Source organism: Pseudophryne corroboree, chromosome 11 (assembly GCF_028390025.1).
Source record: "Pseudophryne corroboree isolate aPseCor3 chromosome 11, aPseCor3.hap2, whole genome shotgun sequence".
NCBI lineage: Eukaryota > Metazoa > Chordata > Amphibia > Anura > Myobatrachidae > Pseudophryne > Pseudophryne corroboree.
The window spans coordinates 90,413,520-90,435,285 of NC_086454.1; the positions used below are offsets into that span (position 1 = coordinate 90,413,520).

The 21,766-nt window shown below is 45.8% G+C and overlaps 1 protein-coding gene across 4 annotated transcripts in view; it reads right to left on the minus strand.

Moving 5' to 3' along the window:
- KIAA1549L (KIAA1549 like) overlaps positions 1-21,766 on the minus strand; it is a 477,170-nt gene that overhangs the window by 220,202 nt on the left and 235,202 nt on the right. For all 4 annotated transcript variants that reach the window (XM_063944516.1, XM_063944515.1, XM_063944513.1 and 1 more), the window contains one exon: positions 6,605-6,767. In XM_063944516.1, coding sequence (XP_063800586.1) covers positions 6,605-6,767 — 163 coding nt within the window. The remainder of the gene's footprint in view (positions 1-6,604; positions 6,768-21,766) is intronic.

The window sequence follows — 21,766 nt, forward strand, 5'->3', positions numbered from 1 at the left end:
TTAAACTAATAATACTCGCTGTCATGGTCTAGGGGAACTATATCTACAATATACGCCAGGGGTGTCAAACTCATGGCCCTCCAGCTGTTGTGGAACTACACATTCCAGCATGCCTTGCCACAGTTGCAGCCATCCCTAATACAAAATAGATGGCAAGGCATGCTGGGATGTGTAGTTCCACAACAGCTGGAGGGCCGCGAGTTTGACACCCCTGATATACGCTATATGGGTTAAATATGCAATGTTCTAATAACACGCTACACGCTCACAAACTCCGCCGTAAATACCCATATCATGCGCATGATCGCCGGAGCGATCTTACGCAACTTGCGGATATGTGCATGCACGGCGGACTGAGTGCACGAGCAGCGGGCATGTGCATGGGGTTAGTACAAGGCATATGTATTATGATATTTTTCTACTTTGACAATATATATATATATATATATATATAGATGTGTCCTCATATTAATGCCTCAATATGCCGTGCAGGGTGAGATGCATGGCGTGAGTGAGTCGCCAGGTCCCGGGCAACTCTGCTAACGTCTGGCGTCTTTGCCTAAAATGCATCTTTGTTGTAACGCAATGCAATAAGATGCACAAGGCAGACTGTGCTGATTAATGTGCTATATGACATCTGCATATTGTGCAATTGTGTGTGACTGACTCTGTATACAGAGCAGAACAGAACTTGTATTGGCAAAATGCTGCGGCTATTACATTGTAGCATATAGAAATTCACAGACTCAGTTGCACACAGATATATGTGTCAGCACAGTCTCCTGGTGCGTCCTATGCACATTGGGGGTCATTCCAAGTTAATCGCTTGCTAGCAGTTTTTAGCAGCCGTGCAAACGCTATGCCGCCGCCCACTGGGGAATGTATTTTAGCTTAGCAGAAGTGCGAACGCATGTGCAGCCGAGCTCTGCAAAAACAGTTTGTGCAGTTTCTGAGTAGCTCTGAACCTACTCAGCACTTGCGATCACTTCAGCCTATTCGTGTCCGGATTTGACGTCATACACCCGCCCAGCAAACGCCCAACCACGCCTGCGTTTTTTCAGACACGCCTGCGTTTTTGCAAACCCTCACTGAAAATGGTCAGTTGACACCCAGAAACGCCCCTTTCCTGTCAATCTTCTTGCGGCCGTCAGTGTGAAGGAAAACTTTGCTAGAACCTGAGCACAACCACAAAGACCTTTGCACCCGTGCGTCGCATGTGCGCATTGCGGCCCATACGCATGCGCATAAATGCCGTTTTTTCACCTGATCGCTGCGCTGCGAAAATCGGCAGCGAGCGATCAACTCGGAATGACCCCCCTTGTGTTGCGATTAAGATGCATTTTCTGTTAAAAAGAAGCAAAAAGGATGCACTTGAAGATTCTCATGCAACCTGGCGTGCCAAGAGGGGCTGTTTTGCGTGACTGCAGCAAAGATGTATGAGGACACATCTGTATATATATATATATATATATATATACGCACGGACGCACACAATTGGTGATCAAAGTGAACTGGAATACCTTTTGATCAATAGTCACCATCAAATTCATCTCCAATGCTGAAGCCACAGTGGCTCAGACTCAGAGCATATTGATCTCCAGTACAATATATCACTCAGTCAATAAACGTGGAGTGAATTCACCTGAAAGTAATGGCTTTGCACAGCTTCAGTCCCCGCAACATAATAAACAAACCTGGACTACTATGCCACAGGCAGGTACGTTACTGATAGAGAAAGATTTCTTTGTAGGTAATCCTAGTCAGTGTTCTATGGGTTGTAATTGAAATTCCGGCAGTTGGGATCCCAACAGTCAGAATCCCAATAGTGGAATCCCGACAGAATGGTGACGGATCCTGATGAGTATTCTAAGCCTAACCCTAACTGTTCCCTCCTGCAACAATAACACCCCCAGAGCCTAACCCTACCCCTAACCGTCGGGGATTCTGACCATTGGGATTCGGCTGTAGGGTTCCCGACTGCCAGGATCCTGACCTCATTCCGTGTTCTCTATCTGCCGATGTATTTGTCTCTGTGTCTGCTGTGCATTTGTGACGTAGCATAGATGGGTGACACAGTGCTTTTTATCACTATTTAGTATAACACAAAGGCACTTTGTATTCTTTTTTTATTTTATTACATAGTGTTAAAAAGCAACAAATATTAGGGCTAAACACAATTCAAAACTTTTAAAATGGCTACAGTTGTGTGGACCCTGTGAACCCTGGCCATTCATCATGTTGTCACTTCTGTGTTCTCACTTCAGTCACTGCATATATTTGTTCTACAGTTCTTCATCTTGACGTCATATTAAAATGTAGCCATAATATACACGCAATGGAGGAATCCAGTTTGTGAGATGACACTAGTGACCATGCAGATCACTTGTTACCACTGATATGATATCACAGAGGCATGAGACACACAGTGGGGCAAGTGCAGCTATTGACATGGGAGGTCACTCAGATCTGATCGCTGGGCTGCGATTTTTGCTGTCCTGCGTTCAGATAGTCGCCGCCTAACGGGGGGAGTGTATTTTCGCTATGCAAGTGTGCGATGCTATATGTACAACGGGCTGCTAAAATCCAGTGTGTGCAGTCTGTGCGCAGCCCAGGACTTACTCCTACAGTGCGATGAGAACAGGCTGATCGGGGCCGGAGCTGACGTCAGACACCCTCCCTGAAAACTCTTGGGCACGCCTGCGTTTTGCTGAACACTCCCAGTAAACTGTCAGTCACCACCCACAAATGGCCTCTTCCTGTCAATCACCTTGCAAACGCCCGTGCAAATGGATTTCTCGCACCATCCCGTCGCTGACCAGCGATACCCGTTGTTGTTGTCTGACACGCGTGCGCATTACGGTGCATAGGCATGCGCTGTTAAGACCTGATCGCCCACTGTGCGAAAACGCACAGCAGTGATCAGATCAGAATGACCTCCATAGGCTGCTATCTATATAGGCTGCATTCTGATGGATATTAGGTCACATGACAAACTGGCTGCCTCCACTGTGTCCAGTGATGTCACTGGCGACTAGTAAATTGGTAGACAGCTTTCACTGTGTGCATGTAATAAGTGCATGTGTAACCTGCCTATACTGTGTGCATATCTACCGATATGGGAAAAAAACTAAACTGGGGACAAATTACAGTCTGTCTACAGTTCATTTACTCCCTGCACATTATTCACCCAAATCACACCCCAATGCACCCAAACATATCTATATTTTGCAGAAGACCTCACCTTCTTCTCTAGGGACTCAATTATGACAGTCCCGTTAAAACTGGAATAGTGAGGTGTGTGTGTATGAGGACAAACCACTGACCAGTAAGCTCTGCTGTAGTTTAGAATGTAATGTATGATGTTTTTATACTATGGGGGGAATTTAATCAGCAACAAAAATTTTCGGGAGCAAAAAATGGCCATTTAACACAATTTTTTGGGCAAATGTTTTTATTCATTCAATTGAGTTGTAGCCCGTTTTTGCTCCTGAAAAATGTCCAGCTTTTGGGTGAAAATACATAGGATCCCACCGCAATCGCAAAAACAGGTCATTTATTGGGGATTTTTTTTCAGGATTTCAGCGGGTCTGGAAAAAATATACCAAATGAGTGCTAGCTTTCGGGGCTAATTGAATAGCCTCTTGGGGAGTAATTATCAGTGGTAAATGACTGCGGCTGTATGAATTCCCCCCGTGTGTTTGATTATTCACTACTATAATTTTCTACATTTGAAAAACAGATATTGGGGTCGAATTGCCGAAATTGTCGAAAACCGGATCATTTTCGACACAAAAAAACTGTCGAATTTGATTCGACAATTCAATACAGTACTTTTCGACAAAAAACCTGCCATTTAATTTTCGAATTTTTCAATTCGACATTTTTTCAATTCGACATGTCTGCAATGTTAAAATGCGGCTTTTCGACAAAAGTATATTCAATTGAAGAATGTCGATTCGACAACAGTGCTTTTCGACAGTCATTTCGTCAATTTCATTCCGCCTCATTTTTCTGTGGTGATCTAATAATTTTTTTTAAAAACATGTCTTTTTTGGAGCTTTTTTGATTGCTAATAGCATATCTATTTATATTTGAAGGGATTATCTACTTGTTTTGTCAATTTAGGAGCCACAAGTATTATTTAATCGATTTTTTAAAAGAATATATTTTTTTTTTTACTAACTACAATAATATGGAGAGATCAGTGCATGTTTTTCAGTTGGAAGGGGTGTTGAAAGTGTTAAAATTCTCAAAAAAAATGTGTGGGGTCCCCCCTCCTAAGCATAACCAGCCTCTGGCTCTTTGAGCCGGTCCTGGTTGTAAAAATACGGGGGGGAAAATGACTCTGGTTCCCCCATATTTAAACAACCAGCACCGGGCTCTGCGCCTGGTCATGGTGCAAAAAATACGGGGGACAAAAGACGTAGGGGTCCACTGTATTTTTTTCCACCAGCACCGGGCTCCACTAGTCAGAGAGATAATGCCACAGCCGGGGGACACTTTTATATAGGTCCCTGCGGCCGTGGCATTAAATCCCCTGGAGGAGTGGGGACGCCTTAAATCAAAAAAATACCCCAAAAAAAACACAACGCACACACCGTGACAGTACAACTGTATTACATACATGCACACCTACATACACACATACTTACCTATGTTGACACAAAGCAGTCGGTCCACTTCTCCACGTAGAATCCACGGGGTACCTGTAAATAAAATTATACTCACAACAATCCAGTGTCCACGTACTTGGTAAAAAAAAAAAAATGAAGAACCCGAACCACGCACTGAAAGGGGTCCCATGTTTACACATGGGACCCCTTTCCCCGACTGGTGGGACCCCCCGTGACTGATGTCAAAGAGGGTCCCTTCAGCCAATCAGGGAGCGCCACATCATGGCACTCTCCTGATTGACTGTGCGCGCCTGAACTGTCAGTCAGGCGGCGCACTTGAGATACAATGTAGCACATAGGCGCGCCATTATATCCAGTGGTGGGAACTTTGCGGTCAGCGGTAGACCGCAAGGTTATGTGGGGTCACTCTTGTGGTCTACCACTGACCGCAAAGTTCCCACCATTGGATATAATGTAGCGCCTATGCGCTACATTGTATCTCGAGTGCGCCGCCTGACTGACAGTTCAGGCGCGCACAGCCAATCAGGAGAGTGCCATGATGTGGCGCTCCCTGATTGGCTGAAGGGACCCTCTTTGACAGCAGTCACGGGGGGTCCCGCCAGTCGGGGAAAGGGGTCCCATGTGTAAACATGAGACCCCTTTCAGTGCGTGGTTCGAGTTCTTCGTTGTTGTTTTTTTACCAAGTACGTGGATTACAAACAAAGAAGAAGACCGATCTACACAGGATTGTTGTGAGTATAATTTTATTTACAGGTACCCCGTGGATTCTACGTGGAGAAGTGGACCGACTGCTTCGTGTCAACATAGGTAAGTATGTGTGTATGTAGGTGTGCATGTATGTAATACAGTTGTACTGTCACGGTGTGTGCGTTGTGTTTTTTTTGGGGTATTTTTTTGTAGTAGAACTACATGTACCAGCGGGCCCGTTTTTCCCCTGCATGCTGGTACTTGTGGTTTTCCAAGTACCAGCTTGCGGGGGAGGCTTGCTGGGACTTGTGGTTCTGCTGCAAAAAACAATATTATTTTTTTTGTCACAAAAGGCTATCAGCCCCCATCCGCCGCCCTTGGTTGGGGGGACAGCCTCGGGCTTCACCCCTGGCCCTTGGGTGGCTGGAGGGGGGGACCCCTTGATTTAAGGGGTCCCCACTCCTCCAGGGTACCCCGGCCAGGGGTGACTAGTTGGGGATTTAATGCCACGGCCGCAGGGACCTATATAAAAGTGTCTCCCGGCTGTGGCATTATCTCTCTGACTAGTGGAGCCCGGTGCTGGTGGAAAAAATACAGTGGACCCCTACGTCTTTTGTCCCCCGTTTTTTTTGCACCAGGACCAGGCGCAGAGCCCGGTGCTGGTTGTTTAAATATGGGGGAACCACAGTCAATTTTTTCCCCTTTATTTTTACAACCAGTATCAGCTCAAAGAGCCCGAGGCTGGTTATGCTTAGGAGGGGGGACCCCACGCAATTTTTTTCAGGATTTATTGAACACTTTTGTGAGGTCCATGAAGTCGAATCCAGGCCGCCCACTATTCGTCAATTGGTCCGTTTTTTCGACAGCGGGACTGTCGAATCCGTTTTTTATTGAATATGTCGAATTCGGGTCCCGGCGGGAGGGTTTCGCCTGTCGAGTTGTGTCGAATCCAAAAACGGTCGAATTCACGCCGGAATTCGACCACAATTGAATATACCCCATTATACCTAATACAACAAAAACCTGACATCTGTTACTGTGAAAAGATATTGCTGTGCAGTGTTTTCACATAAGCAACAGTGATGTATCTCTCCCCCCCCCCCACCATACTGTTTATTACTGAGCTTTGAAGTAGTCAGCAAACAGAAGTGAGCACAGTGAGAATTTGGTGGGGAAACCTAATACAATCATTATTATATCCAACCCTTGGGATATCCAAGAATGTATTTCTGACTACTGCTGAATGTGTTATAACGTGACAGTCATGAAATGCGCATACTTACGTTCTGCAATAGTGATGGGAGGGTCTCCCAGGTAGTACCCAACCAACTCCCCAGAGAGGACATTGAGGAGCCTGCTAGCTGTGGTTCCGTTTAATGGTTGGCTGTTGTTACTCACTGCATATATCAGGGTGAGAATCTGATTAACTTCAGATGTGTTCAAAATCTATATTAAAAAAAAAAATACAAGTTTGGTAACCTCATCGATTAAACATACTATTAATTTGAATGTCTATTTTATTTCTCCAATAATAACAAAGTAAAGATTCTTTGCTGTACATCGATGGGGCCGCTATTGATGGTCTCCACCAAAGGCACCATTGTTATCTGCCATCAATGGCAGGTAACCAATGGAAGGAAAATATTGATTATTTGAACATCGATGAACGAAACCCCACTCCTGGGCTGCCTAAGTCTTGGTCCCCAGGACCGATCACAGCGGAGAATCTTAATGACATTGAGTCTCTGACATTATTACTGAAAATCACATCATGGCACACCATCACTGTAAAACCATCTATGGTGGGAAACTATTGGCCCTTCAGCATCGATGTTTGTAAAACATTGATGGACGAAGGACAACCCCTATCACTTGCAAAGCTGCAAAATTTATGACCGGCAGTGGAAATGTATTTTTTTGTGACATCATGCACTCATATTGTGACCTCACATTTGTTTATACTTGTAAAGATGGCGGCAACTATATATGGATGGATCTTGTCAATTTCTGGATATGGCTTAGGTACAGTAAAATGTCTCATACTGGGCATGATTCAGAGATAGATGCAGGATTGGTGGTTCCACAGTTGAGCGTGTTTTGCTATTGCGCAAAAAATCCTGGAAACCCAAACAGCACATACACAAACCCCAGTGTCCAATGGAATTCGTAAATGCGTATAGCATCGCTAACAGTTGGAGAAGGGGATTGCAATGCCTGGGTGTTTCAGGGTGGGTCCAGTGCCGGTGTAAGGTTTCTAAGCACCCTAGGCAAATCTTCAGTTTACTGCCCCTCCCCCACTTCCACCAAAACCAACTTTCCAGCCCCTCAAATGAAAGTGTGGAGATTGCATAATTTAAGTTCCACAGCCACCACCTGCATCAAATATATAGACATCCTTAATTTTGTGATAGGCAGACTCAGTGGTGCCCCCCAGATCCAGGTGCCCTAGGCAGGTACCTAAAGCTGCCTAATGGTAGAGTCAGCCCAGGGTGGAGCCTGGGAGGTGACCTAAAGTGGACGCTTAAAGGGACCGTTTCATAGGGGTGTTATAGGAGTGTCATAGGTGTGTCTGGGAACACTGCTGCCCAAACACAAATCCACTGCTTTAGAGGCCATGGCTAGTTGGATCAGAGGAGAGTAACTTGAGTAGACACTAGGCTAATGCAAATGTAGATGGTGCAACCGATGTTGAGTAGATGTTGGTGTGTATACAGTCTCCATCACAATTACACAGACCACGGAGCCTGGAAGTGGGCATCTCAGAGCTCGTACACTCCATCGCATGGCGGAGCACAAAGGGAAGGCTGAGATTACAAAGTAATGTTGCTGTATGTTCCATTCTCGGCACTACGAAACCTCAGCCTTATATATAAAAGATACTAAAAATGATAGTAATAATGCACCGATAATTAGCATTACGTCATTTGGCATTAAAGCTACAAACAGCCCATAGACAAATACTGTGATTTAAACATGTAATTACTGCTTTACAGAACTTTAAATATTGTCATTTAGGCCCCTCGTGCTTAATCATAATATGCAAATTAGCCTTTGGAATTATCTCAACATTTGGCAGTATATTTTTGAATCGGTTCCACCATCCATCTGATTAAATGGTATACCTTCTAATCTATATGTCCTTGATTTTCGGGGGTAATTCCAAGTTGATCGCAGCAGGAAATTTTTTAGCAGTTGGGCAAAACCATGTGCACTGCAGGGGGGCAGATATAACATGTGCAGAGAGAGTTAGATTTGGGTGGGTTATTTTGTTTCTGTACAGGGTAATACTGGCTGCTTTATTTTTACACTGCAAATTAGATTGCAGATTGAACTCACCACACCCAAATCTAACTCTCTCTGCACATGTTAAATCTGCCTCCCCTGCAGTGCACATGGTTTTGCCCAACTGCTAAAAAAAATTCCTGCTGCGATCACCTTGGAATTACTCCCTTCATGTAGATGAATAATGGTTTTAATGCAAAATAATGTATTTTGGGGATTCTTCAGACTCAGTAGCAGTTTTGCAAAAATCGCAAAACTGCTACTGTTTAAAACGGCATGCTAGGAGCCGCCCAGCACCCCTGCATGTGTAGCGTCGCCCTGCATTCTGTGATCGCATTTCATATGCGACTGCATTGCGGAAATCCTGAAATAGAGGTAGAACCCCTGTATACGCATCGCCGCCATGTTACCCATCACAGGAAATGCAGGTGACATCATCTGGCCGCCCCCGGAAAACGTCCATGACGTGCCAGCATTTCCTGCACCACTCCCCATCGCTGCTCTCGAACGCCTACCGCCTGTCAATCACAATGCGATCGCATCATGCGGTGAAGAGTTGCGCTAGCGCAATGTGACCGATGCGTACGCGCAGATGGCTGAAAATCTGCGGTTTTCGAAGTCCATATACAGCACATTACAGAATTTTCAAATAGAATTATACTGGATGATATACTACGGTGACTTTCTACTTCATAAAAGGTAAATGATGAAGGTTCTATTCTGGGAAATAAATGGGTTAAGTGGACTCTGTGGGTATTTTAGGTTGGCACTTTAAGCTAGAGTGTCCTGCTGCCCGCTGCACCTGCACATGGTATAAACATGAATTATGACGCAGATCTTAACAGCTGCAGCCCCATCAAGCACCCGTACACTGCCAACAATCCCACTCTTACATGTAGGCTATAGTCAGCCAGTATGAGGATTTTCCAGCATGAACATAAAAGAAAGAACACTTATCTATCATACAAACATTAGATGGGTAGGAATTATACGCTTTCTATTTCAGCTGTTAAATCCTATATCCTATTCCGGAAAGATGGGCTTGCCATACAATGCACTTTCAATGTAAGATATTACACTGAAACAAATTTGCAAAAATATCTTGTAGCACGCAGATGGGATACGGTCATTAGGTCGACACCACTTACAAATGGAGCCTCACTCATCTTGGCTTCTCTGCTGCACCTAGGCACACCATGGATTATTAGCATAAGACTTTCATCTATTGTTCTCAGCTGCAATACAATACAGAGAGAACAATACAGCAGGGGATTAACTCATTACAGCAGGGGATTAAGTCCGACTGCCCTGACTAAATGAATCCTATTAAAGGGCAAGATAAAGATGGCTCCATCTATAGGTCGACAGTCATTAGGTCGACCACTATTGGGCGACAGGGCCATTAGGTTGACATGAGTTTTTCAAATTTGTTCAAATTTTTGGACTTTTTCATACTTTACGATCCACATGGACTAAAATTGTGAATGGAAACCTGTGCCGAGCGCAGCGGGGCACCAGGTCCGAAGCATGGTGAGGGGACATGGTGCACTAATTGGGATTCCCCGTCACTTTACGAAGAAAACGACACGAAAAAAGTAAAAAAACTCATGTCGACCTAATGACCCTGTCGACCTAATGCATCTCGACCAATAGCGGTCGACCTGACTGTTGACCTAATGACTGTCGAACCAACGACCTAGACTCATGCAGATTCAGATTTTAGACTATTTAATTCATTTATCCAATAGTGCAGATTCATTATACCTTTATTTTTCACAATCTTTCATGAAAATTAGTTAATTAGATAGATGCAACTAATCTGAAAGTAAACTAAACAATAGCTGGAAATTAAACTATGGGCATGAATCAGATCTGATTGCTGGGCAGCCGATTATCGATTGACTGAGCATGCGTATGGATCATAATACACACGCGTGAGGCCAAACTGTGAAAGAATCCAGCGTCTTTTTTGATTGCTCGGCGTACGCAAGTTGATTGACAGGAAGTGGACGTTTGGGGGTGGTAACTGCCCATTTTCTGGGAGTGTCAGAAAAACGCAGGAGTTCCGAGATGTTTTCAGGGAGTCTGACGTCAGCTCCGGACCCGAACAGCCTGTTGCTATCGCACTGTAGGAGTAAGTCCTGGCCTACGCACAGACTGGAAAAAACATTAGATGGTGAGAGAGTTGCGAACAGATTTGCAGCTGAACGGCGTACTCAGAGCTTTTCGCACGGTGTAAGCAGACTTGCACAGGGCGGGTTTTCACTCTGTTTGAGGCGGCGACTATGTGATTGCAAACCTCTGCAAAGGAGTGGTCAGGTCTGAATCGGATTCTATGCGCTAAGTTCAGCTGCCGCTTTCCCTTTGTTGAGTACTGACAAACTTGATAGCACGCAAGCCTAAAACAAAATACTTTGGGGTACATTTGCAATCCTGCCGTTTCTTGGCAGGCTTCAACACAAAATTTGGAGTTGCATTAATACAATGCAAAGCATGGCGTGCTCTGTAAATATACCTCTGGGACCTTAATATGTGGGGTCAGTGAAACATGATTTAACTAGCATTACTAAAACGTATACAAAACAGGTTTGTTTGTTTTTTTACTCAGAACAAAGTTAAAATGATAATACAGGTTGAGTATCCCTTATCCAAAATGCTTGGGACCAGAGGTATTTTGGATATGGGATTTTTCCGTATTTTGGAATAATTGCATACCATAATGAGATATCATGGTGATGGGACCTAAATCTAAGCACAGAATGCATTTATGTTACATATACACCTTATACACACAGCCTGAAGGTCATTTTGGGCAATATTTTTTATAACTTTGTGCATTAAACAAAGTGTGTCTACATTCACACAATTCATTTATGTTTCATATACACCTTATACACACAGCCTGGGGGTCATTTAATACAATATTTTTAATAACTTTGTGTATTAAACAAAGTTTGTGTACATTGAGCCATCAAAAAACAAAGGTTTCACTATCTCACTCTCACTCAAAAAAGTCCGTATTTCGGAATATTCCGTATTTCGGAATATTTGGATATGGGATACTCAACCTGTACAAGCTTTAAATGCAAAGAAAAACAATTGGTAAAATGTAAGTTTCAATGGTATATCTACCTGATAAATCTGAAGGATAGAAGAGTTATTGGGGGTAATTCCAAGTTGATCGCAGCAGGAACTTTGTTAGCAGTTGGGCAAAACCATGTGCACTGCAGGGGGGGGGCAGATATAACATGTGCAGAGAGAGATAGATTTGGGTGTGGTGAGTTCAATCTACAATCTGAATTGCAGTGTAAAAATAAAGCAGCCAGTATTTACCCTGCACAGAAACAATATAACCCACCCAAATCTAACTCTCTGCACGTTATATCTGCCCCCCCCCCTGCAGTGCACATGGTTTTGCCCAACTGCTAAAAAATTTCCTGCTGCGATCAACTTGGAATTACCCCCCTTATCAATAATAATTGTAATTGTACAATAGGGATCAGTACTACTTGTTGGGGGAGCATCTAACTTTGCACTTTCTCCTATGCTGCATACACCCCTGCCACTAGGACCCAGAGTCTGCAGGGAGGTGCAACCTCCAACCTAATATGTTACTGCACATGTGCAGACTGCAGTCACCTTTACTATGGCCCTCATTCCGAGTTGTTCGCTCGCTAGCTGCTTTTAGCATCAGAGCAAACGCTAAGCCGCCGCCCTCTGGGAGTGTATCTTAGCTTAGCAGAAGTGCGAACGAAAGGATCGCAGCACTGCTACAAAAAAAAATTGTGCAGTTTCAGAGTAGCTGCAGACCTACTCCTACCTTGCGATCACTTCAGACTATTTAGTTTCTGTTTTGACGTCACAAACACGCCCTGCGTTCGGCCAGCCACGCCTACGTTTTCCAGCCACTCCTGCGTTTTTATCTGGCACGCCTGCGTTTTTTCTCACACTCCCCGAAAACGTTCAGTTACCACCCAGAAACACTCACTTCCTGTCAATCACTCTGCGGCCAGCACTGCGACTGAAAAGCCTCTCTAGAGCCTGTGTAAAACTGCATCGGCTTTTGTGAAAGTACGACGTGCGTGCGCAGTGCGCACCATATGCATGCGCAGGAGTGCCGAGTTTTTGCCTGATCGCTGCGCTGCGAACGAAAGCAGCTAGCGAACAACTCGGAATGAGGGCCTATGTTAGAGTGCCACAGTACTGCTGTAACTACCATCCCAATTGGCTACATCAATAGTACTATGTAGGATATCCAACTATCCCCGTAAAACATCGGGTCCAAAAAATGGGCGTTTTTGGCCGTTTTTAGGACTTTTTTCCGATGTTTCACCGATTTCTCATACGTCCTAGAGGATGCTGGGGTCCACTTCATGACCATGGGGTATAGACGGTTCCGCAGGAGCCATGGGCACTCTTAAAGACTTTTCAGTGGGTGTGAACTGGGTCCTCCCTCTATGCCCCTCCTCCAGACCTCAGTTTTAGAAATGTGCCCAGGCAGACTGGATGCACTCTAGGGGAGCTCTACTGAGCTTCTCTGTAAAGGCTTATGTTAGTTTTTTTTATTTTCAGGGAGAACTGCTGGCAACAGTCTCCCTGCTTCGTAGGACTGAGGGGGCAGAAGTAGGAACCAACTTCCTGAAGAGTTTCATGGCTCTGCTTCTGGTTGACAGGACACCATTAGCTCCTGAAGGGTACTGAACGCTAGCCGTGTCTAGATGCTCACTCCCACAGCACGCCGTCACCCCCCTCACAGAGCCAGAAGTCAGAAGACAGGTGAGTAGAAGAAGACAGATCTTCTATCAAGAAAAGTGACGGCTGAGGTACAGCGCGGCTGGCGGGAGCGCAGCGCGCCATTGCTACCCACACACACAGGCACTGGGGCGCCCTGGGCAGCAAAAACACCTCTATAAACTGGCAAAAAGGGGGCATAAGATGGCCAGGCACAGCCCTACCCCCGCCAGTATAAATATTATAAAAAGTTTCTGAGGTAAAAATGCGCCATTGTGGGGGCGGAGCTTCTTCCTCAGGCAGCCAACACACTGCTCAGCGCCATTTTCTCTCTCCTCAGGCTGCAGAGACATCGCTGGTCCTCCTTCACTTCTGACTACAAGTATCAGGGTGCAAAACAGGGGGGGGGGGGCACAAGCAAATTTGGTGCTTTACAAGTGTGTTTTACTGTTTTAAAAGCGCTGCATGTCGGTGGGCATTCTGTGTTCACAGGCATTAGATACTGGCGCTGGGGTTGTGAACTGGCTGCTCCTAAACTGTGTCCCTCTGACAGATTTTACTGTGGGTCTGTCCCCTATAAGTCCCAGAGTGTCTGTGTGTGTGTTGTACACGTGTGTAAGACATGTCAGAGGCAGGGAATTCCTCCCCGGAGGAAACCATTTTAGGGACACAGAAGTGTAATATGGTAGCGCTGCCGGCACACCAAGAGCCTGCATGGGTGAAAGAAATACGTGATAGTATGCATCATATCAATAAGAGTGCTGGACAAAATCTGTGGAGGATGTGATTTTTCAGGGCTCTGTTCTTCCATCCGCAGGCGACCCCTCTGGGTCACATAAGAGACCATTTGCGAATGTTGTGAATACTGATACCGACACGGACACTGATTATTGTGTCGACGATAGTGACTCCAGAGAAATAGATCATAAATTGGCAAAAAATATACAATATATGATTGTAGCTATAAGGGAAGTTCTGGAAGTCCCGGAAGCCACTCCTGTACCTCAGGAGAAGGCTTATTTCTATAAAGAAAATAAATCTAAGGTCACTTTCCCTCCTTCCCACAAGCTTAATACTCTTTGAAGGGATGTGGGTGTATCCCGAAAAGAAATTTCGGATTCCCAAGAGAATTCAGATAGCTTATCCTTTCCCGGTGGAGGACAGGAAAAAATGGGAGTCACCCCCTGTGTTAGACAGTGCACTGTCCAGGTTGACAAAGAAGGTAATTCTCCCTGCACCTGGCACGGCTTTTCTTAAATGCCGGCAGACCGAAAGATGGAAACTACATTGAAATCCATTTATGTTGCCAATGGTACGCTGCTCAGGCCCACAATTGCTTGCGCATGGGTGAGTCACGCTATTGAAAAATGGTCAGAAAGCGTGTCATCAGAAATTGACACGATTGATAAAGATGAGATACTCCTTAAGTTAGGGAATATCAAAGACGCTGCCGCATACATGCTAGAAGCGATGAAAGATATTGGACTCTTGAGTTCACAAGCCGCTACCATGGCAGTATCGGCTCGGCGGGCGTTGTGGATTCGCCAGTGGAACGCAGATGCAGATTCCAAAAGAAATATGGAGGCTCTCCCATATAAATGTGAGGCCTTATTTGGTGATGGACTGGATGCGTTAGTCTCGGCGGCTACCGCAGGTAAGTCGACATTTTTGCCCTCTGCGCCTGCACAGGCAAAAAAGACATATCACCCGCACATGCAGTCCTTTCGGCCCAATAAATACAAAAAAGCAAGAGGTTCCCCCTTCTTTGCAGGTAGGGGAAGGGAAAAGGGAAAGAAGTCCACAGCAGCTTCAGGGGGTGTGGTTCGTTTTATCGACAGTATCTAGGTCGACAATGTTTAGGTCGACCACTATAGGTCGACAGTCACTAGGTCGACATGGATGGAAGGTCAACAGGGTTTCTAGGTCGACATGTGCTAGGTCTAAAGGTCGACATGAGGATTTTTTATTTTTTTTGTGTCGTTTTCTTCGTAAAGTGACCGGGATCCCAAATTAGTGCACCGCGTCCCCTCGCATGGCTCGCTTCGCTCGCCATGCTTCGGGCATGGTGCCTTCGCTCCGCTACCGCTTCGCTCGGGACACTTTACCGTTACAATAGTAGTCCACGTGGATCGTTAAGTATGAAAAAATCCCCCCCCCCAAAAAAATGTGAAAAACTCATGTCGACCTTTAGACCTGTCGACCTAGACACTGTCGATCTTCAGACCGGATCCCGCTTCAGGTTCCCAGGAGCAGAAGTCTACCCCTACTTCTGCCAAATCTTCAGCATGACGCTAGGGCTCCTTTGCGGGAGGCCGCTCGGGTGGGGGCACGTCTCAAACTGTTCAGCCAAGGTTGGATTCTGTCTGGCCTGGATCCCTGGGTGTTGCAAATAGTGTCCCAGGGATACAAGCTGGAGTTTCAAGACGTTCCCCCATGCCGATTTTTCAAATCGACCTTGCCAGCTTCTCTTCCAGAAAGGGAAGCAGTAACAGCAGCAATCCAAAAATTATGTCAGGATCAGGTCATAGTCCTGGTGCCTTTGTCACAACAAGGGGGGGTTATTCAAGCCTTTTAGTAGTTCCGAAACCGTACGGCTCGGTCAGACCGATCCTAAACCTGAAAAATCTGAATCTCTACTTGAAACGATTCAAGTTCAAAATAGAATCACTGAGGGCAGTGATTTCCAGTCTGGAGGAGGGGGACTACATGGTGTCTGTAGACATAAAAGATGCTTACCTGCATGTTCCCATTTATCCTCCTCATCAGGCTTATCTGAGATTCGCGGTTCAGGATTGCCATTACCAATTCCAGACGTTGCCTTTCGGTCTCTCCACGGCGCCGAGGGTATTCACCAAGGTGATGGCAGAGATGATGGTTCTCCTGCGTCAAAAAGGAGTCAATATAATTCCTTATCTAGACGATCTCCTGATAAAGGCGAGATCCAGGGAGCAGTTGTTACAAAACATCACACTCTCCCTGTCAATACTCCAACAACACGGTTGGATCATAAATTATCCAAAGTCGCATTTGGAACCGACGACAAGATTGTCTTTTCTCGGGATGATTCTGGAAACAGAAGTTCAGAGAGTATTTCTTCCAGTGGAAAAGGCTCTGGAAATCCAGAAAATGGTAAAACAGATATTGAAACCATCAAGTGTGCTGATCCATCAGTGCATTCGGTTGTTGGGGAAGATGGTGGTGGCCTACGAGGCCATACAGTTTGGCAGGTTCCATACCAGGGTATTCCAGTGGGACCTGTTGGACAAGTGGTCGGGATCCCACCTACACATGTACCGGAAGATAATCCTGTCGTCAACAGCCAGGATTTCGCTCCTGTGGTGGCTACACAGTTCTCACCTACTAGAGGGACACAGGTTCGGGATTCAGGAATGGGTCCTGGTAACCACGGATGCAAGTCTCCGAGGCTGGGGAGCTGTCACTCAGGGGGAAAGCTTCCAAGGAAAATGGTCAAGTCAGGAAGCCTGCCTTCACATAAACGTGCTGGAATTGAGAGCCATTTACAACGGCCTTCAACAAGCGGTACATCTTCTTCAAGATCATCCCGTGCAGATCCAGTCGGACAATGGAACAGCAGTCGCGTACATAAACAGGCAGGGCGGAACGAAAAGCAGAGCGGCAATGGCAGAGGTGACGTAGATCCTCCTCTGGGCAGAAAGACATGTAAAGGCTCTGTCAGCAATTTTCATTCCGGGAGTAGACAACTGGGAAGCAGACTTCCTCAGCAGACACGATCTCCATCCAGGAGAGTGGGGCCTCCACCAAGAAGTCTTCGCAGAGGTGACAAGTTTGTGGGGAGTTCCTCAAGTAGACATGATGGCATCTCGTCTCAACAAGAAGCTTCAGAAATATTGTTCCAGGTCGAGAGACCCTCAAGCAATAGCAGTGGATGCAATAGTGGCCCAGTGGGTGTTCCGGTCAGTGTATGTCTTCCCTCCAATTCCGCTGATCCCAAAAGTGCTCAGGATCATAAGGAGAACAAGAGTTCAAGCAATTTTCATTGCCCCAGACTGGCCAAGGAGGGCTTGGTACCCAGATCTTCAGGAGTTACTCATAGAAGATCCTCGGCCTCTTCCTCTTCGCGAGGACCTGCTGCAGCAGGGGCCGTGCGTGTATCAAGGCTTACAGTGGCTACGTTTGACGGCATGGCTGTTGAGCGCCGGATCCTAGCCCGAAAGGGTATTCCCAAGGAAGTCATCCCCACCCTTACTCAGGCCAGGAAAGAAGTAACGTCGAAACATCACCACCGTATTTGGAGAAAATATGTGTCTTGGTGTGAATCCAAGAAGGCTACTACGGAAGAGTTTCAGTTGGGACGTTTTCTCCATTTTTTGCAGGCTGGTGTGGAGGCGGGCCTCCGATTGGGGTCAATCAAGGTCCAGATTTCGGCCTTGTCAGTGTTCTTCCAAAAACAATTGGCCTCTCTTCAAGAGGTTCAGACCTTCGTGAAAGGGGTTCTGCACTTCCAGCTCCATTTGTGCCTCCAGTGGCACCATGGGACCTTAATGTGGTGTTGCAGTTCCTTCAGTCGGATTGGTTTGAGCCTCTACAAGAGATAGAGTTGAAGTTTCTCACTTGGAAAGTGGTGATGCTTTTGGCATTGGCATCCACACGGCGGGTGTCTGAATTGGGGGCCTTGTCTCACAAGAGCCCTTACCTGATCTTCCATGAAGATAGGGCAGAGTTGAGAACTCGTCAACATTTTCTTCCAAAGGTGGTTTCATCTTTCCACATAAACCAACCTATTGTGGTTCCAGTAGTTACTGACACGTTCACTGAGTCAAAGTCTCTAGATGTGGTTAGGGCTTTGAAGATTTATGTCGCTAGAACAGCTCGAATACGGAAAACAGAGTCTTTGTTTGTCCTGTATGCTCCCAACAAGATTGGGTGTCCTGCTTCCAAGCAGACTATTGCGCGTTGGATCAGAAGTACGATTCAGCACGTTCATACTATGGCTGGATTTCCGTTACCGACGTCGGTGAAGGCCCATTCCACTAGGAAGGTGGGCTCATCCTGGGCGACTGCCCGGGGGGTCTCGGCATTGCAACTTTGCCGAGCAGCTACTTGGTCAGGGTCAAACACATTTGCAAAATTCTACAAGTTTGACACCTTGGCCGATGAAGACCTCAAGTTCGGTCAATCGGTGCTGCAGGGTCATCAGCACTCTCCCACCCGTACTGGAGTTTTGGTATAAACCCCATGGTCATGAAGTGGACCCCAGCATCCTCTAGGACGTATGAGAAAACAGGATTTTGATTCCTACCGGTAAATCCTTTTCTCCTAGTCCGTAGAGGATGCTGGGCAACCAGCCCAGTGCGTACTTTACCTGCAGTTTTGTTTATTAAAGTTACACATGTTGTGTATTGTTAGTTTCAGGATGTTTGCTGTAATTGGTTCATGCCTGTTGGCGTGTGTTATGTTGAATGCCATGTTGTGCGGCATGGTTGAGGTGTGAGCTGGTATGTATCTCACCACTAGTTTAAAGTAAATCCTTTCCTCAAAATGTCCGTCTCCCTGGGCACAGTTCCTATAACTGAGGTCTGGAGGAGGGGCATAGAGGGAGGAGCCAGTTCACACCCATTGAAAAGTCTTAAGAGTGCCCTTGGCTCCTGCGGGACCGTCTATACCCCATGGTCATGAAGTGGACCCCAGCATCCTCTACGGACTAGGAGAAAAGGATTTACCGGTAGGTATCAAAATCCTGTTGTTTTTTTTACAGGCTATCCAGATTGATCGCCTGTAAAAAAACAAAACCCTTTCTCCCGTAAACACACAGGTTCAGTGTGTTTTCGTGTAAAACAGCCCTATTGCTGTTTCCGGGGACTCCGCTTCGCCTGCCGGAGGCAGCTGAAACAAAATCCCAAATAAGCTGCGGCACGCGTCAGCTTATCGGGGCTAATTAGATAGCCCCCGGCGGGACAATTTAGCCCCGGTAAATTACCAGGTCTAATTGGATATCACCCTACGGAGAAGCCTTGTCGATCGGCCTGGGGGCTTAACCCTATATCTGCAGATATACGCAACTAAGATCTCCGTATTATCTGACTATTATTATATAGTATTCACTCGGTGTGCATTAGGGAACACAGTTTTTTTCTTACACAGAATTACCCCTCCCCTTTTAGCACCTGAGTGACATTACAATCTGATTGAGCAGCTTTCCACCTTGTGTATTGTCTAATTGGATATCACCCTATGTTTTTTAATACTTTAGCACTTTTTAGATGACGTACAAGCATGCTGTCTATATTTGCTGATGATACTAAGCTATGTAGGTTTACGTATTAGCACAGAGCAGGTAAGTAACTTTCTACAGAGAAAACGGCAAACTGGCCCATGGAATGGAATGCAGAAAAGCATTGCTGTAGTCACATTGATAACTATGATACCTTCATTCAACACTGCACCAAGCACCCTAATGCACAGAATAAAAGGCATAATAAGAAAGGTAATAAATGTGAGTAAGAGATTTGCAGATCCTTCACTAGACCACATCTTGAGTATGGGGTACAGTTTTTGGCACATCACCCTTAGAAGAATTATGGGATTCAGAGGCAGGAAATCTCAGTAATAAAAGGAATGGAGAATTGAAATGATAAAACTAAAAAATTGTGTTAGTTATTTTGGCAAAACCCTCATCTAAGTGGTGACCTGATTAAAGTGTCTGAATATATATTAGGCTAAGATAAATATTTATCTAAGACTTTTTGTACCAAGGATGGAGCTCAAGAGGTCATCAATTACGAAGACAAGAAAGGAGGTTTCACCATCAAAATAGGAAAGGGTTCTTTACAGTAAGAGTCGATAGGCTGTATAATTCTTTACTACAAGTTATTGGATCTATATTGGTGTTTGATTCAATAAATCCACTCAGTTGGCAGCTGTAGGGTCAGGATGAATACGTTCTCCATTCAGAGGTTTAACGGGACCCCTTGCTGAGCTTAGCCTACAGGTGAACAGCCACCAAATACTTCCTTAAAGTCTCAAATGGAAATGCAACTGAATATGCCTCAGCATTGCCCATGCTTGTATACCCACAGGTTGGAAACATGCGCAGTGCGAAAACAAAGAAGATCTGTATGAAAAATCATTTTGCGTTAAATCTACAGCAGCCCCTTAACACTTTAAAAAAAATTAGACCCCAAAGCCAAACTATAGCAGATGTGTCTATCCCCTCTGTAGGCTCAAGTTCAACTCTTTTGAGGATGTGCAGTTTGGGTGTACAGTATGTGCAGTGACGCATTGGGCCACCGGTCACCATCGTGCCCCATAACCGTTGCACCCCCCACTGTGGGAAAGTTCCCCCCCTAAATGACACTGTAGTGGCTCTATGTTAAAATGACAAGACACTTTTACTGGACCTCACCTTCATCCACAGGATATTTGTTTGTACAAAAGTTTTTGGACTCACTTTGTTTTAGATAACTTGTACTCAATGGGTGGGATTCAAATCCTATATCGCCCCTGATCTCCCGTCTAAAGTGACGGGAGATCGCGGGGCGATAGTCTAATGACCCCCGTTTTCACGCTGATCGCGCCCACAAGAGACGGGTTTAGCCGCGTACGGGTTTAGCTGCGTAAAGCAGCTAAACCCGACTAAAGTCATGGGCGCGATCACGAAAAGTCCCGTTTGGTCGTCCAAACGGGTCACTTTTCGTGCATTTTAGCTCACCACCCCAGGGGGTGGCGAGCTGAAATGCTGATATCGCGCCCATCGGCAGTAACATTTGAATACTGCCGGCGGGCGCGATGGGGGCGGGAGGGGGCAGAGAAGATTTGAATCCCGCCCATAGTCTGATACAATACAATTTTACATAGATATTCTAACAGCCCAGGAGAATTCCAAAAATGTGTCAGTGCTAAATTCAGGAACAGATAAATACCAGGGAATTGGCCAGGTAGACGCCTACAAGATTTTAGGTTGGCATGTGAAAGAACATGGGGAATGGGCTATTTTTGGAAGAACAGGAGGGAACCATAGTCAGATGGAGGACTTGAACAGGGTCAGACTGGTCACCTAGCACTTCTAGCAAATACCAGAAGGGCCATTGGCCTATTGGGCCAGTCCAGTAACACAGAGTGCTGGGCTCACCAAGCAGCGCAGACTTCAGACTGGCTGTTCATCCACCCCCCCACCCATTTGTGTCCGGCACACAGACAGTTGGGGGCGTGTCGTGAGGCCAGGCCCCCCTGACTAGTTGCACCCCCCTCAGCTGTTGTTACACCAGCCCTTACACAGTGAAACTCCAGGACTTCTGCACGGCCCCAGTCCACCCATGGGCTTGACCCAGTATGGGAAAGCCTACATTCCAATTCTGTCATGAAAGTCTTTTATATTAATGGCACGGATTGGCACGGTGTCCCTGACTAAAATCGCATAATGACACACAGCAAATCTGCAAGGCAGTAATATC